This window comes from Phyllostomus discolor, chromosome 3, assembly GCF_004126475.2.
Source record: "Phyllostomus discolor isolate MPI-MPIP mPhyDis1 chromosome 3, mPhyDis1.pri.v3, whole genome shotgun sequence".
In the NCBI taxonomy this organism is placed as follows: Eukaryota; Metazoa; Chordata; class Mammalia; order Chiroptera; family Phyllostomidae; genus Phyllostomus; species Phyllostomus discolor.
Genome location: NC_040905.2, coordinates 27,532,226 through 27,548,013, shown reverse-complemented (window position 1 = coordinate 27,548,013; position 15,788 = coordinate 27,532,226). Strand labels below are relative to the sequence as shown.

The window sequence follows — 15,788 nt, the reverse complement described above, 5'->3', positions numbered from 1 at the left end:
CTACACTCCGAGTACCTGGCGTCAAACAGATCAAGTCTTCCCACAGCGCAAACTCTGTAACATTGTTTTCATTTTGAGAGCCATGCAAGTTTATTGTCTATTTCCTTTTCTTGAATAAAGCAGTAAACAAGATTCGTAGCCCATAATTGGTACTCAATAACATGTTTGATTAATCAATAGTTAATCATTTTGATGGCCGTTTAATCTCAGATAATGTGGGTTATGGATTGAAAATGAGCAACCTTTATGATACGTGTACTTTTTCCAAGGGAGAAGTAGAGATCCTCCAGCCTTTTTATTTACTAAATATTCCGTGAACTTGCAGTGAATCGGAAGGTTTGGGTTCATGAGCAGGGTCGCGAGGGCTGTGGTGGCCACATGGGAATGTGGAACGTATGACATCACAGTTCCGTTGCCTACTGTGTGCTTGGGAGACCAGGCAAGAACTTGCATCAGAAGGCATGGCTGTCAGGCAGCTGGGTACAAGGGAAGGAAGAATATTCCCGGCTGAGAGGCTAGCGTGTGCAAGGCCACCAGATTAGAGAAAGAAGGGCACACAGGTGAGTTAAAAGGAGAGTTGAGTGACTGCAAAGGAGAGTAAGAGGGTGTTGGTGCCAGAGCTGAGGGTAGAGAAGGGATTTAAGGGAGAAAAAAATTTTTCCTCCACCCTTCTGAGTTCTTGACTGAGCCCCCTGTAATGAAAGACAGATGGACAAGAAAGGACCAGACCTTCATAGACAGGTATGCAGGGTAGATCCCGAGGGAAAAATGAGTCTCTCGGGGAGGTGGCTGAGCTCCAGCTTACGTGGCATTTTCACCAAAGAACAATCAATCTGTGGAGAAATTGTAGGACCGAGGAAAGCAGGGTGAGGTTTCCAAGGGCAGCAAACCATGGGAAGGGAAACTAGTGGGAGACGAGGGCTGGTTAGCAGGGTCTGTCACGGAGCTCGCTCTGGTGGTGTCCAGGCCGATGGCGTCTGAAAACGAGTGTTCCTTTTCCTCCCCTTTTTGTGCCCAGGTGACATGATGGATGCTGACTTATTGTGGTGATCATTTCACATCACGTGTAAGTCAGATCACTATGCTGTGCACTCTACACTTCTATACAGGGCTGCATGTTAATTGTATCTCATGAAAACTGGGGAAAGTAAAAAATTTCTGTCCTGCTTTTAGACAGATGGGGGAGGGCAGGCAGCTTTTCTTGTGTCTGCTGTTTTTCCGTTGCCTTCCGGTCAAAACCATCCTTATGCCAAAGTGGCATGTTTTGGGGTGGCATGCCCTGCTACCCTTCAGGAAGCAGGGCCGGGTAAAAAGGAGCTAGCTCGTTCAAGTGTGGAGGTGTCATCCAAAGAGTGGAAACCATTGAGGGTGTTAAGTGGTAGTTGTATTGGTCAAGCGTTTCTTCTTTACGTTGTCATGCAGGTGGCGTAGAAAATGGAGGGAGGGGCAGCAGTGGGGCCAGGGAGGACAGTTGGGAGAGGGGTTGCACCCCAGGTGGGCTGTGGTGGCCCAGATCAAGGGTAGAGGTGGAGAAACAGGACAGTTTTGGGAGAGATTTAACAGTGGGGTTGGCAAAACTTCACGATGGCTTGGATGGGGAAAGTGTGGGTGGAGGGCTGAAGACAGAGCCCAGATTTCTGGCTCGGGCACCTAGGTGGTTGGTGGTGTCCGTCACTGAGTGAGGACCATGGGAGAAAGGAGAGGGTTTGGAAGAAGCACGTGTTGAGTGTGTGGGATGCCTGAGATGAAATATCCAGCAGACAGATGTGTAGACAAGAAACCCAGGGAGAGAGACTGAGCTAGGGGTAAGCAATCTGGATCGGTGAGAGTGGACAGGACCACCAAGACAGGGTCTATGGGGTGAGAAGCGGCTTGGTCATGCGTCTGAGAAACAGCGGCGTTTCAGGGGAGGAGAGGACAAGTTTGCTCAGGAAGAGTATTGAGGAGGAGTGGCCAGGGAGATAGGAGGAAAACTGGACGGGTCAGCTTTCAGGATATCCACGGAAAGAGAGTTTAAAAAGGATGGAAGGCATGTGTGGTAAATGCTGTGGAGATGCCAAGTAAGATGAGGGCTGACTAGTAACCACTAGATTGTGCTTCAGGGCAGTCCCTGGGGACTGTTGGAAGGCGTTTCAGGAGAGGTAGGGGAGAGTAAGCGGTGAGACTGAGAGAGATGACTCTGGGAGTTGGCCCGAAAAGGAGTCAGATGGTTGGTGGTGGGGGCTGGAACGCAAGGACAGGCAGCTGTGCTCCAAGCATTTCTCGTCCTCTTCTGGACACCATCGAGTTAGCTGCGGCATGTTCTTCTTAGAGAGACGGCTGAGGCACAAGCAGACAGGGAGTCCGGACAAGTAAGTGTGCTTCAAGATTCTGCTTGTGTCACAGTTCTTGACAGAGAAATCTTGAATTCACATGGAAAAGAGCAAGGTGAAGAATTTGGGCCATGAGTGCAATCTGATGGATGTGCAAGGGAGGAGAGGTTGAAGAGGAAGAGGAGGTAATTGGTAGCACAAGGCCCGTAGGGGAGGGGACACTGGCATCTTTAGGGGAAGCATCGCCCTCCTTTTTCAACAGGAGGGAAGGAGAGACTGCTTGTGGACGTGGGATGTTGGCGGTGTGATGGGGGGAAATTGAGGGAGTTCCCTTCTTACGGTTTCTGTTCCCTCTTTGAAGTAAAAGGTGTATCATCCCCTGGGAAAGGGGTTTGCTCTGAGGTCAGTGACTTATGAGTGGGGAAGTTTAAAATTTCCCACATGGGATTGGGGGAGAGTCAAGGGAAAACCCAGTGGTGGTGTTGAGCCTGTTTGAGAATCTGGTCAAGCTTGGGTACCATGGGCTTCTACCCCAAACACTCTCAGCAAAGACGCCATTGGCCACCCAAAGTGGAGCCAGGGACCAGGGCTTTGGTAGACCAGGCATCATCTGGGGCTTTTCTCTTTCTGTTAGTCTTTCTATTCTCTACTAGAGTAGTGTTCTGAGTCAACCACTTCTGCCCATCCTCCTGACCTCCCAGGGACCCAGCCACTATCGTTAGTCCATTGCATGCCCATCACAGCCTCCCGGTGAGCTCCGCCCATTATCAGTAAGGCTTGGGGGAAGCATGGAGGGGAGTGACATTCGGTAGCCAGCCAAGAGTCATCGCCCCTACCTTGTACTCTTGTCAAGTAGCCTTATGCTAGGATCTCCCTTCTGTAAAATAAGCTTTGGTTTTAGAATAGCTTAGACTTACAGAAAAACAACCAAGATTGTACAGAGAATTCTTGTATACCCCACACCTGGTTTCCCCAGCTATTAGGATCTGACATTAATTAGTATGGTATATTTGACACAATTAATGAATCAATATTGATGCATTTTTATTATTGACTCAAATTCGTTCTTTATTCTAACTTCCTCCATGTTTTCCTAATGTTTTTGTTTATTTGTTTGTTTGTTTGTTTCGGGATCCCATGTAGGATTACATACTACACTTAATTGTCACTCCCCCGAGGTTTCTCTTGGCTCTGAAGTTTCACAGACTTTATGACTTGGTCAGTTTGGGGAGTTCTTGTCAGGTAGTTAGTAGAATGTCTCTCCATCGAGATTTGTCTGGTGTTTTTCTCACGATGAGACTGGAGCTATGGATTTTGGGGAGAAGGACCACAGAGGAAAGTGCCATTCTCACCACATCATATCGAGGATACTGCTAAAGAATAAAATATTAAATGCCTCTTATTACAGATGGTAAGGCAGACCCTATTCAGGGTCATCCTGATAGGTGTAGGGGCCACTGCACTGGGACTTTGCAGTGGGAAAAGAGAGATTGGGTTCAAATTCAAGTACAACAAAGCAAAGTGGGGGCTTATAGCCAAGGAGCAGGGTGAAAGTCAGTGGGGAAAAAAATTTCGAGGAAGCATCAGGGGTGTGAGGGATTCGAGCTAAACCAACCGGACAGGGGCTGTTGCTTAAGACAGGCCATGGTGACCAGTCATCACCCGGGGACGGCAGGGGCAGAGGAGTTCAATCGGGTATCAGAAGTGGGGGTTTTGCTAAAACCATCAATAGATATTACAAGGAGACGCACAGATGGGCCTGGGAAAATGTTCAGGAGCCTGACTGAAGTTCAGTCAAAGATGGCTTGTCAATACCTGTTATCGGTGTGACTTGTCACGGTTGGTGTTGACCTTGATCACCTGGTTGAGGTTGTGTCTGTCAGGTTTCTCTGTTGTGAAGTTCTCTCCCCTCCCTCCGTCTTGCATTCTGCTCTCTGGAGGGGGTCTGCAAGCTAAGGGGTGCGTTGTTGCGTTCCAGCTCCTCGAGTGTGGAATCCCTGCATCCATTACTGGGAATTTTTCCGCCCATAAATTTGTCTGTTACATCAAGCACTTTTTGTACAGCACATTACCCCTGTAATTTTCACAGTTGTGAGGTTGACGTTATCTGCCATTTTCCAGATGCAGAAACAGGGACTCGGTGAGGTTGACTCCCCTTCCCAGGGCCACCCAGATTTTATGTGGCAGACTAGGGACTTGAACTTGGGTGTTCTCATCTAACTCCCTCTGCCTACACTGTTGTTCACTCACCCACTGGAGCTATTTCACATGGACTTATTTCTTGGGTCACTTGTGCCTTTCTCTCAGGCAGGGCGAGGGTCATGGGGGCAAGGTGTTCTTGGGGTCTGTAGGTGAGGCCCACCTTTTAAAAGGGCTTCCTCTGCGGACTTCAGGAAATCCTGTTCTGTAAGGACTAAGTTGGACTAGCCTCAGACTAGGTGTCACTCTGGTGCGTGGTTGGGTTTGAAATGCAAGGAAAGCTGTGTTCTGTCTGTCTATTTTTCTTTCTTACAAAAGAAAAGGAAAGCTCCCTTTGGTTAATTGTCGTGATTTTTAAGAAAAAAGGTTAATGTCGACACATTCTTGGAAGCCTCAGGTCCACCCTGGTTTCTTCTAATGATGTCGTCTGTGTGATAAGAGGTATTGCTCTGGGAAAGACAGAGGGGATTTCTTGGGTGGTTGCAAGTTCACACCTGTGGTCAGCATGAGTTTGCCATGTGCTGGTTTTTCTGAGTGCACCCTAAAATGCAGAACAGACCTGTATAATGGGCTATTTGCCTTGTGGATTTTCAATTTTTCCTCTGCTCGCTTGTTCAAAGTGTTTAGAATATATCAGTGCAAAGGACATGGTGCTGAAAATTGTGACAGATACACTCTTTCGTGTCTTCAAAGAAATGGCTCTAAACGAATTGCAGTTCGTTTCACTGGGACCCTAGCTAAATCTAACTGACAGGTGCCACAGAACGTGTAACCGGATGACAAACCTAACTGAGACCCAAGGACCCCCAGTCCCAGTTTACAGCAATTCAGCTGGTTTGGGCACCTGACTCCCCTGTAACTGACAGTGGAGGGCCAGTGGCTGAAATGAGTCAAAGCGTCAGATGCTGGTGGGAACCTGTGAGTCACAGAGCTGGGCGGGGGGGGTCGCATGCATCTGTTTCTGGCTTGCTAACCCACAGTGCAGTTGTCTCAGTGTTCCCCTCCCAGAAAAGCTGTATGTTTCATCTTTTAATTTTTGCAGTGAGTTCAGAACATCGGCTGATTCAATGATAAGCAGACAACAATGCTTCCAGAAGAGTCTGTACTCTAATTTTTGTTGCTTGTTTGTTTTTAACTTGGAAGTTGGTGAGGATTTGATGCTGTTTGGGCATCAGCCCTCGAGGAAGGAAACTGGGTCCCAGCCTCTGTCCGAGGTGGGGGTGGGGTGGTGGTGGTTCTCATACCTACTTTTACAGCTATAGTTCTCCTGGAGCTGATTATTTTGTTTGGTGTGAGATAGAGATTTAGTATTTATTTTTTTTCCATATAGATTTCTAGTTGCTCCAGTACAGTTTATTGAAAAGTTGATTCTTTCCTCACTGATATGTCCCTTTTGTAAAGAGTCAAATCCCCAGATGTCTTTACTGTATCTCAGCCCCTGTGTGCCGCTGTGGCCGAGATAATGTTGGGTGGCACTGGCTGTGGCCTTCTCACCTGCAGGGCAATTGGGTGAGCCATGAGGGAAGCATCTGCATCCCCAGGCTGCCCATCCCTGGGAGGAGGCCTTCCCTCCTGCCACATCCTAAATCTCACCCAGTGCCCTTTCTGAAATCAGCTCGGGGGGAGCTTCCTGGGTCCCGGCTTCCCTGGGGGGCAGGAGTGCTGCCCAGTTAAGGATGGAGAGTGCGCTGTGAAATGCCCATGAAGCTGCACACCTGCAATCTGACTGTGGCAGTTCCAAAGGCATGCGCATGTGGTGGGGGTGAGCGGGAGCATTTCAGGGAGCTGGATCCTCAGTGCGTACGGATGCAGACTGGGCACCAGCGAGGCCACCCGGGCCCAGGAGAGGGCTTCCGCAGTCATCTGCTTTTACTCCTCAGAGTATGTTAGTCATCACCAGCAGGGCCAGGATGCAGATGGCAGCTGGGAGGGGGATCTGGGGGTGGGGGTAGGGTGAAGGGTGAGGGTGAGGAGCAGAGGAAGTTGTCTTCCACCTTGATGTGGTTGGTCCTGAAACCATGCAGGCTGAGCCTCTAGGGCAGTGATTCTCAATGGGGCGAGTTTGCTTCCACAGGTGGCATTTGGCAATGTCTGGAAACATTTCTGGTTGTCACGCCCTGCGGGGGAGGAGGGTGTGGTTGCTGCCAGCATCTAGCAGGTGGAGACAAGGGGCCTACTGTGCAGGGACAGCCCTGCCACTGAGGATAATCTGGCTCTGAGCATCACTAGTGCCAAGACCAGTGCTCTGCTCCAGGGCAGTGAAGTGGGGGAGGGCAGTGTGTCGTTTCACGCGCTGATGTCAGATATATGGCTGGTGGAACTTAGGCTGAATGGACATTTGACCCAAAGCCTATCTTTGTGGCACAGGTAGCACTGTTTGAGGGATGCTCCCACTATATTTTAGTTTTCTGGGAGGGGAGGGGGCGGGGCCTGGAAGACTCTGGGAATACTGCTTTTCAGATCATGCTCTCCTTTTTTACCCCAACTAAGGAGGGTAAGAACAGCAGAAAACCAGGTCTCTTTTGGAAGAGCAAGATGATAAAGGGGAGAAATCTATATTCTCAGATGAGTATTCTTGCCTGCTGGGGTTTCTGGCTGAGGATCTTGGTAGCAACATGGTCTATGTTACCATGTGTGTATGTGTGTGCATGTATGTTCCTGTGTGCGCTTGCATGCATGCATGTGCACAAGAGATAGAGGCAGACACTTCGGAGCAGTGACAGAGGGTGGCAGTGTGCACTGGCATATCCCCTTGCTGCGATGATGACTTTCTCCTGCCTGGAGCCGGGGAGCCCTGGGAAGTGGCCCAGAGGCTCGTTTCCGGCCTGGCATCTGGAAGCTGACACATCCAGGACCTTCCCCTGACCAGCAGTGTCTGCTGAGGCTGGCGCAGCACTTCCACATGCCACCCCGCAGCACCCTGGCTGCTCACGTCCCCTCCTTAACAGTGTGACAGGACAGCTGAGCCCCCAGGTGGGCGGGCAAAGGGAACAAGGATGAACCCACAGAGACAGCACCGCTGTGGCCAGGGTGGCATCCAGTGTCGTCCTGTTTCCTGGACTCCGTGAGGATTCTTTCCTGTGGTCTCAGAGGCAAACTCATGCCCTGCAGGTGGGCTGGCCCGGGAGGACGGTGCTGCCACGTTTCTCTCCCTCTAGGAAGACCTCGCTGGAAGGAGTGCTCCATGAAGTGCGGTCTATTCACATGTGCAAATCTCTTTGCAGGGCACGCCATCATCACCAACTACTTGCTGAACTACTTCCCTGGTCTTGACCTTGAAAGGAGGAACGTGTTTGGGTTCACGGCCCTGATGAAAGCTGCCATGCAGGGCCGAACGGAGTGCATCCGAGCCCTGATGCTAGCAGGTATGTCTGCCCCGTCCTGCGCAGTCCTGGGGACCTGGGAAATGTGGACTTTGCTTCCTTGAGGAGTGGGTGTTGAAGGGATGAGTCAGTCCTATGGAAACTGAGACTAGAGGTTGCAACAAAGAACAGTTTCTTTGAAGTATATGGCTGTCCTCATTGGAGGTGGAACAAACAGAGCACAGGCAGCCAACCAGGGTGGAGTCAAAGGTCATGGCACTGGTTGCCCCTCCTTGCTCCCCGATGAGCTCTTCCCTCGCCCCTTAGCCTAGTCCTGCCCATGTTCTTCTTCTGAAACGTGTGTTCTGGCCTTGGCTCTGAGCTGCTCGTCTGTCCTGTTGACGCTGGGAGCAGGGATGGTAGCGTCAGCTCAGTTGTCATCCTAGGTCCCCGCCTGCTGGTGGTTGGAGTCATGTGGTGATGTGTGTGGCAGCTTCCTTTTCTACGATGTGTCACAGAGTGGAAAGATCTCAGTCTGTAGCTTTGGATCAACCCCTTGCCCTTTATGACATCATCATCTTGGAGGAAGCCCTTCCGTCTCTGAGCCTCCCTATCTCCGTCTTTGAAACGGGAGCGCTGACTTCTTTCTTACCCTCCCGAGTATGAAATAGGACAATACTTGGTAAATTCTCAGGAGCTATGCAAATTTAATGAACTGCTGTGCTAAATTCCACGTGACTAATCTCTAGCTCTTTCCCTGGCTCTAAAATGGAGTTGCAATCATCGTTAGCACAACCTCATTGGGTTATTTTGAGAATTAAATGAGAAAATGCATGTCAAGTACACACCCAGGGTCCAGCACAGGGTGAGCCTCTCACATCTCAGCCAGTGTGAGATGCTGCTGTTGACATTATTTAATTTCATTATTTTACCTTACTTTGTTTTGTTCTTGGCCCTGGGTTCTGCCAATCCCGCATGGTGCCATGAGTTCCTGGACAGGTGGCATTTTCCCTCCCTCTCATCGTAGTGTCCTGAGGACAGTGACGAAGTTCTCCCAGCCATCTCCCTAGGCTGGCAGCACTGTTGAGACAGCGTTTATTTTGGAACCATCTCAGATGTATGGTAAAGTGACGAAGACAGGACAGAGAGCTCCCACACAGCCCTCCCTCGTCTCTGCTGTTACCATCTTACTGGCATGGGTGCATTCTCATGCAGTAAATTCCGGACTTTATCAGATTTTACCAGTTCTTCCATGAACTGTTTCAGGGCCCCATCCAGGCTCCCACATGTGGTTGTTGTGTCCCTAGTCTCCTGGGATCCGTGACAGTTTCCCAGTCTCATCTCCTTGCCCAGGACTTGGCTGTCCCCATGCTAGCCGCCATACAGTGTCCTACAGGCCTCACCTGCCTGTTGCTTCCTTGTGATGAGATGGGTTATACGATTCACAGCTTGCTTTAGTGTGGGGGGGCTCCACCCTCAGGCACTCCCCCGCACCCCCTGGCTGCCATGGATGAGAATAAGTCTACCAAGACATGATCTGCTTGGGGAGGAAAGGTGGCGGATCTCTCAGAGGAGAAGGGCCAGGAGCCTGTTCCTCAGTGGGCTTTTATTAGGTTCATTTGCACAGGAATACAGGTAATTTCATTAATCATTGTCAGTCAGTAAGGATCAAACAATAGATAACAAAGAACTCTGAGGGCCTATTTTAAGTCAGGGTCGCAGAGCTAAAAAGCTGTAAAACTTTGAGGAACAAACTCACTTCTTGCCTGGACCCTTATCATTTCATTGAGAGCATTCTAAACAAAGCAGGTTTCACAGGATTTTACATATTCTTTCTTAGGCCTGATCACCCAGGGAACCCGCCCTTTCCAGCACAGGGCTGTACCACCCTCTGTCATTGTTTCAGGCTTAGGTGGAGCAAGGGAAGTAAGGCAGCCAAGAGATTAGGAGATTTCTTGCAGACAGAATGAGGACTCAGGCTTTGTCACAGCTAAGGGGCGAGGGTCCATCACCCCCTTTTGCTGTAGCCCCCAAAGTCCTTCCTTGGGGGCCTCCCACGTGATTGTGCCTGTCTTGGGTCGTTCCCCCCCTTGTGGAATCTTACCTGTCATTGGCTAGCCAACCAAGGATTGGGGGCCAGGCAGGGTGAAGAAAAAGGAGCAGAAGTGGAGCTCCTGCCAGGGAGATAAGCTTTGTCTCCTTGGTGGCTTATGGTCCAAGGTCACTCTCTCAGCCTTAGCCTCGAGGGGGGTTACAGCTTCTGAAACCAGGCAGGGCGGTTTCCAACACTTTAGTTTTATTTCCTTTTCCTCCTGCTTTAACCTGAGTGTTTCAGGGGATGTTGTAAGGAAAATAAGTTCAGTAAATGAAGACAGAGGCTTCGGAGATGGAAACTTTCTTGGAAATAAAAAAGATCATACTTAACATTAATTCCACAGACTGTGCTTTGGACTCACTGACAGTTTCAAAAGTAAGATGTCAGTTTCAACAGTTTACGCCCTGCGGGTCCTGTGTTGGGGAGAGTGCTAGCTAGTCCTGATTAAATGGTGGTCGTGATGCTTCTGTGTTGGGAGGAAGCTTCGTCTGCTTTTACTCTGGATCTAGTTACAGCTGAGTGTAGATCTTTAGTAATTTACTCTTTGAACCAAAAATGCATGGTGTCAGTCACATCTGTGCATTTTCCCCTATGAATAATTTTAATCAGAAACCCTTTTGTCTGTAGGTTGGTTGCCTTCCAGTTACTCTGGCAAATGCCCGGGTTCGGCTGCTTTCCTACTTTCCTCCGGGTCTGGTGGAGGTTGCAGACACTGGCTACGCATTCACAGGATTCCAGGAATACCTTTTTGGTTTCTTGAGAGGTGGGCCTGCTTACAGGCAGTGTGTTCCTTGCTAAGTGGTTTTTTTTTTTTTTTTTTTTTTTCCCCTACACAGCTATTTGGATAACAAACTGGGCATTAGGTGTTACATACTCTCCTTTTCCTGTTTCCTCCTCTGTGAGCCTGGCCCCATCCAAGTCTAGACCCCGCCTGAGTATAGGCCTTGACTGTGTTCATCCCTGAACTGTGTGTTCTGAGCCTCAGTTTCCCCTTCTATAAAATGGGGCCAGTGACAGGGGCTCCTGCAGGGAGACGTGATGGGGACTGAATGGGTCCACGTGTGGAAAGCCCTTGGACTCGTGCTTGGAATGAAGGAAGACATCAGTCAGCTTCGGTTATTATTGCTGTTGTTATTGTTTGGGGGAACTTATGTGTTCAATAATTATCTGTTTAAGAAATGAAGAAATATGGTCTATTTTTCCCTTGGAAAAATATCCTTGTGCTGAGATGCGTAAGCCTTCTTATTGAGGGCAATAAGCATTAACTCAGGCTTTCTCAGCCTTGGCACTGTGGACTTTTGGGGCCATGTAATTCTTTCTGGTCTGGGCTGTCCTGGGACTAGACGGGTGCGCAGCAGCATCCCTGGCCTCTGACGGCAGATGACTGCAGCATCTTCCAGGTTCGACAACCAAAGTTGTCTCCAGACTTTGTCAGACATCCCCTGGGGGGTATAGTTGCTCCCTAATGAGAACCACTGACGACACTAGTGTACATGTGAAAAGAGGGAAAACATGGAAAGAAAATTTTTTCCCTCTTGTATACTTTCTTCTTTTCAACTCGCCCTATATTCCTTCTTTGAATAAAAACCTGACATTTTTTTTTCAGGGAGTTTTATGCCCGGCCCTCCAAGGCTTTGGTTGTAGAGTCTAACTTCTAGAATATTTCCATTTTCTACTGTTACTACTATGCTAGCGTATGGCTCTTTCTCCCAGGAAAGCAAGTTTCATTTTCTTTTTATAGCAGACATGTATGTGTGTTTTAAAAGGGGGAAAAATGTGCTTGAATGTCTTCCCAGGGTTTGGTGGACAGCACTAAGATACGTGTGAAGATATTTTAAAAATTTGCACAAGTATTTTTGTCTTATCCATATTAAGAAAAATTAAAGCTTTTAAAGGTATGAATGCCTGAGTATTTCGTTTGGATTGGCATTTCTGTACAGCTGCAGAAGGCACCCTGGGGACCAGCACAGGATGGTCATCTTGTGGTTACTTCCAAAGCAAAAGGCATTCATTAGCATTGCTACATATTAATGGTTGGGATACAGGTGTGTATCTCCTGTTCATTTTGTCTAGTGCAGAATTCTTCTGTAACTGAGTGTGTTTCTGCCCCTCAGTTTGAATTTCTGGGTTGCAATTTCATTCTATTCAATAAGAACCACTTCCTTCTAGAAGTGATGAGTCATTGAACGGGATGCTCCCCTAAACTGTTCGCCTTTTCCAATAGCTGAGAACCTACAGGCACATAACAGCTCTTATCTTACCTTGTCAGGCAGAACAAAATAATGTTAGAATTATCAGGACTTTGGATTTTACTAAAAATATAACCGGTTCTGAAAAGCTGATTTATTGGCTCTTTGGCTTTTGGCTTCCCAAGGAACACTGTCGGCTCTGCTGATGAGAATCACAGGGAAGGCTGTGGAACCTTGTTAATGCAATGGAATGAATATTAATGCCCCACAGTGACAGGTCTATTTAAGTAAGTGGCTCTGGGAAGCTGCGTGGAGGACGCGGTCGTCTCTGAAGACAGACAGAACTCGGTGGAGGCTGGGAGGTTCCAGACTTGCTTAAGACAGCCGGCTTTCCACCCGGGGGGGTGGTGTAAATTGCTGCAGCACCTGGGAAGCAAACCCAAGCAAACAAAAAACTGCGAAGTCATTTGTGGTTCCACGGAGAAAAACAGCAGGTGTGGGAGGCTCGGTTCCTGAGGAACGGGGAGCACGCATGGTATTGACCGTGCGGCCATTCTGTCCTGGGCTAGCCCGGACTGTGCTCCTGGAAAGGCAAAGGGTATGCCACCACTCAAAGGTTGCTTTCTGTTTATAAGGAAAACATGAATTTCCTATGAACGAAAAATTTGCCCAGCTGGAATAGTTTCAAGTTGTTAAGCAGAAAGAAGGCTAAAAACTAGGCATTGTGTATCACGTAGGGCAGTGTCTTAGCTTGGGTCCCCACGAAAGCACACCCCGAGGCAAGGGCTTGAGGGCAAGCAGTTCTTCTGGAAGGTGACCTTGGGAGGTGGTGTGAAGGATAGGGAAGTGAGGGCAGGATGACAGGAGAGCTAGTAAGTTGTGCTGATGAGCTGGTGACCCCCGTGGGCAACCGGCAGTCGGCTCTTCCTGGAACCTCGAAAAGACTAGTACAAGACATCTCAGGAGTGGCTTGTGGGGTGCTCCAGGGCAGCTGGGGCATTTATCCTCCAACTCGGGTCCTTTGGGGCTGGGGGCTCCCGGGCGCGGGAAACCTGTGGCATTCCCCTCTGTGCAGTGGGCTGGAGTGTAGATGGCTTGATGCCCATCTAGGGTAACCCTGTGACCCTGTGTCCTGACTTGTCATACTGAATGTATCCTAAGTGCCCAAGATACAGGCCAGAGGTGGCACAGGAGGAGGCTTTCAGGGACTGGTCCACAGTGGTTCCATGTGACCGGAAAGGCTTCTGGGTGGGAGGGAGACATAACCAGGCTTCGAAGGACAGGTGAGGTGGGGATGGGTGCTGGTGGAGAAGCAGGGAGAGGAGTGATGCATCTCAGGCTCTGCTTCTCTCTAGCTGTTTCCACGGACCTGGCCAAGATTCCCTGGGAAAAGCAGCCTGAGAATGAGTGAGGGCAGGTAGCTTGTTTTGCTTTAGGACCTGTTCAGGTGCTTTCTGCTGTGAGGAGCAGCAGTCTGACTTGATGGTGGTTTAAGGAAGACAGGCCTGTGTTTTTCAGACCTCGCTAGAAATTTTGAGGTAGGCAGTCACCATGCAGAGCTTGTCCTGGGCCATGAGGACATCACAGACCCAGGTTCCTTCCTTTTGTCCACTTCGTGCCCCACCCTACCTCAGCTCGGTTACTGGTCACATGATGCTTGCAAGACGGTCCCCAAAGCTCCAGGCTGCAGATTCATGCTTCAGACGGGAAGCAGCAGCCCCCACCGTATCTGTCCCTCTCAGCAGGATGCAACAGCCTTCTTTTGGAGGCTCCAATGGGGAACAGAACTGCATTTGGCAAGGCCTGGGACATTTTTGGTTTTTACAGCTGGTGGAATGCTGCTGGCCTCTAGTGGGTGGAGACCAGGGATGCTGTTAGAGGCTCTGCAGTGCACAGGACCACCCGCACAACCAAACCATGTGGCCGAAAATGTCCATCCACAGTGCTGAGGCTGCGAAACCCTGCGCTAGACCATTCATGGTGTGTTGCCTAGAACTGAGTACATAGCTCCCTTGAACAAAATAGAGGATTTTGTGTAGACGACTCGCCGCACTCAGCATGGCAGCAAATGGACCCACTGGCAGGAGCCCAGCTCTCGTCTGCACGGCTGGCGCCCTGCGTGAGGCAGCGTTGGGTAGGAGGGGAGGAGGCCGATAGTCTCACCGGGAGAAGATGGATACAGTTGTGTTTTGGAAGTTTTCCATAGTCTCTCAAAGCTCTGCGGGGTGGGGTGAAAGTAGGTTTACATTTGTTTGTATGGAAAAATAATAACACAAGAATAAACTGTGTTTCGCACACTCACAACTGTAGACCTGCTTTTGCCCCACCCTGTATGGACAGTGTTAATCGTCGGTACGTGTCTCTCGTGACTTAATCACTACCATCAGGCCATTCATATGACCCTTCCCAGTAATTTCTTAAGGAAGGGAACCCCTGACTTGCAACATGAATAAGATTCTTGGGCTGTGTTACAGTTAGAATGGCCTTTGTTCTTCAGAGTGTTTGTGTTTTCCAAGATCATCTTGAAAAGGGACGGGAGGAGCAGGAAGAGGTGTGCCCCGCTCTGGACAGCTGCTCCTTCCGTTTCCCATTAGCATTTGAAAAATGTCTCTTTCAGGCAGTGTTCATTAAGATTTTAATTTTGCAGTTTGTTCCTTTTTTTAAGTGACATGCAATTAATTAAGGTTTAATGTGTCATCTATTTTTTGCGATGACATTTTTACTGCCCCCTTTCATTTCAATCCGTTTATAAATTGTACTCTAGCTAATGAGTTCCATCCTGACTTCCAGTTCTAAATAATTACCACTCTTCTAATACGGCTATTCCTTAATGTGTCACAGAATTAAGGCGTCGCCAGGTGAAATCAGGTGAGCTGGATCTGCCTGGCGCGCAGGGCCACGAGGGGGTGGGGGGGCGGGGTCCCCTGCTGTTCTCAGTTCAGCGCCTACTGACCAGTCCCCACAGGTCAGACACCTGGGTCTGTGTGGGGCAGCAGCCTCCTCCCGGCCCAGCCCTGGGGAGCATGCAGACTGGATGATTGCCCCACTTCTCCACGTTGCTGCCAGTGGAAACGTGACTAATGGGGCTTGAAACCCTGGATGGTTTTTAACTGTATATGGGGCTGAGATTGGACCAAGATGAATTGAACAGCAATTCCTTATTAATTCTTGTTTTACTACCAAGCTGAAATTTATAAAATATTAGGAGGGGGCCGTGAGTGGTGTGGGGGAGATTTATGAAGGACGTGCCTAGTGTAAGTGAGGCTGTGAAGATGTAGGAGTCACCATTCTCCAGGAAAATGGAACCAGTGGGTGGTATATTTTAAGAGGTTTATTTTATTAAGAGATTTGTTTCAAGGAATTGGCTTATGTGGTTTGGGACGCTGACAAGCTGGACATCCATAGGCAGGTCAGTGGGCTAGACACCTGTGTAGGAGCTGATGCTGAAGTCCTGAAGCCAAAGTCCCTCTTCCCCAGAAAACTCATCTTTTGTTTTTAAGACCTTCAGCGGATTGGACGAGGCCCGCCCACCTTATTTCAGGTAGTCTCCCTGACTTCAAGTCAGCTGCGCGTGGACGTGAACCACATCCACCCAGTGCCATCACAGCACGCCTAGATTTGTGTTTGACTAAATCCCTGAACTGGAGCCTGGCCTGGCCGACTCAGAAAACCGTCCCCGAAGCAGGGGCCC

The 15,788-nt window shown here is 49.3% G+C and overlaps 1 protein-coding gene and 1 long non-coding RNA gene across 3 annotated transcripts in view; both read left to right on the top strand.

The window, feature by feature from the left end:
- Positions 1 to 15,788, top strand: part of ANKRD33B (ankyrin repeat domain 33B) — a 58,381-nt gene that overhangs the window by 40,089 nt on the left and 2,504 nt on the right. Inside the window, exon 3 of one of the 2 annotated variants that reach the window (XM_028517781.2) lies at positions 7,736 to 7,876. The exons of the other annotated variant lie outside the window; for it this stretch is intronic. Coding sequence (XP_028373582.1) covers positions 7,736 to 7,876 — 141 coding nt within the window. The remainder of the gene's footprint in view (positions 1 to 7,735; positions 7,877 to 15,788) is intronic. 2 annotated transcript variants of the gene reach the window in all.
- Positions 7,883 to 11,675, top strand: LOC118499427. Its single transcript, XR_004901905.1, has 2 exons — positions 7,883 to 9,272; positions 10,108 to 11,675. It is a non-coding gene; the product is annotated as an uncharacterized LOC118499427 (long non-coding RNA).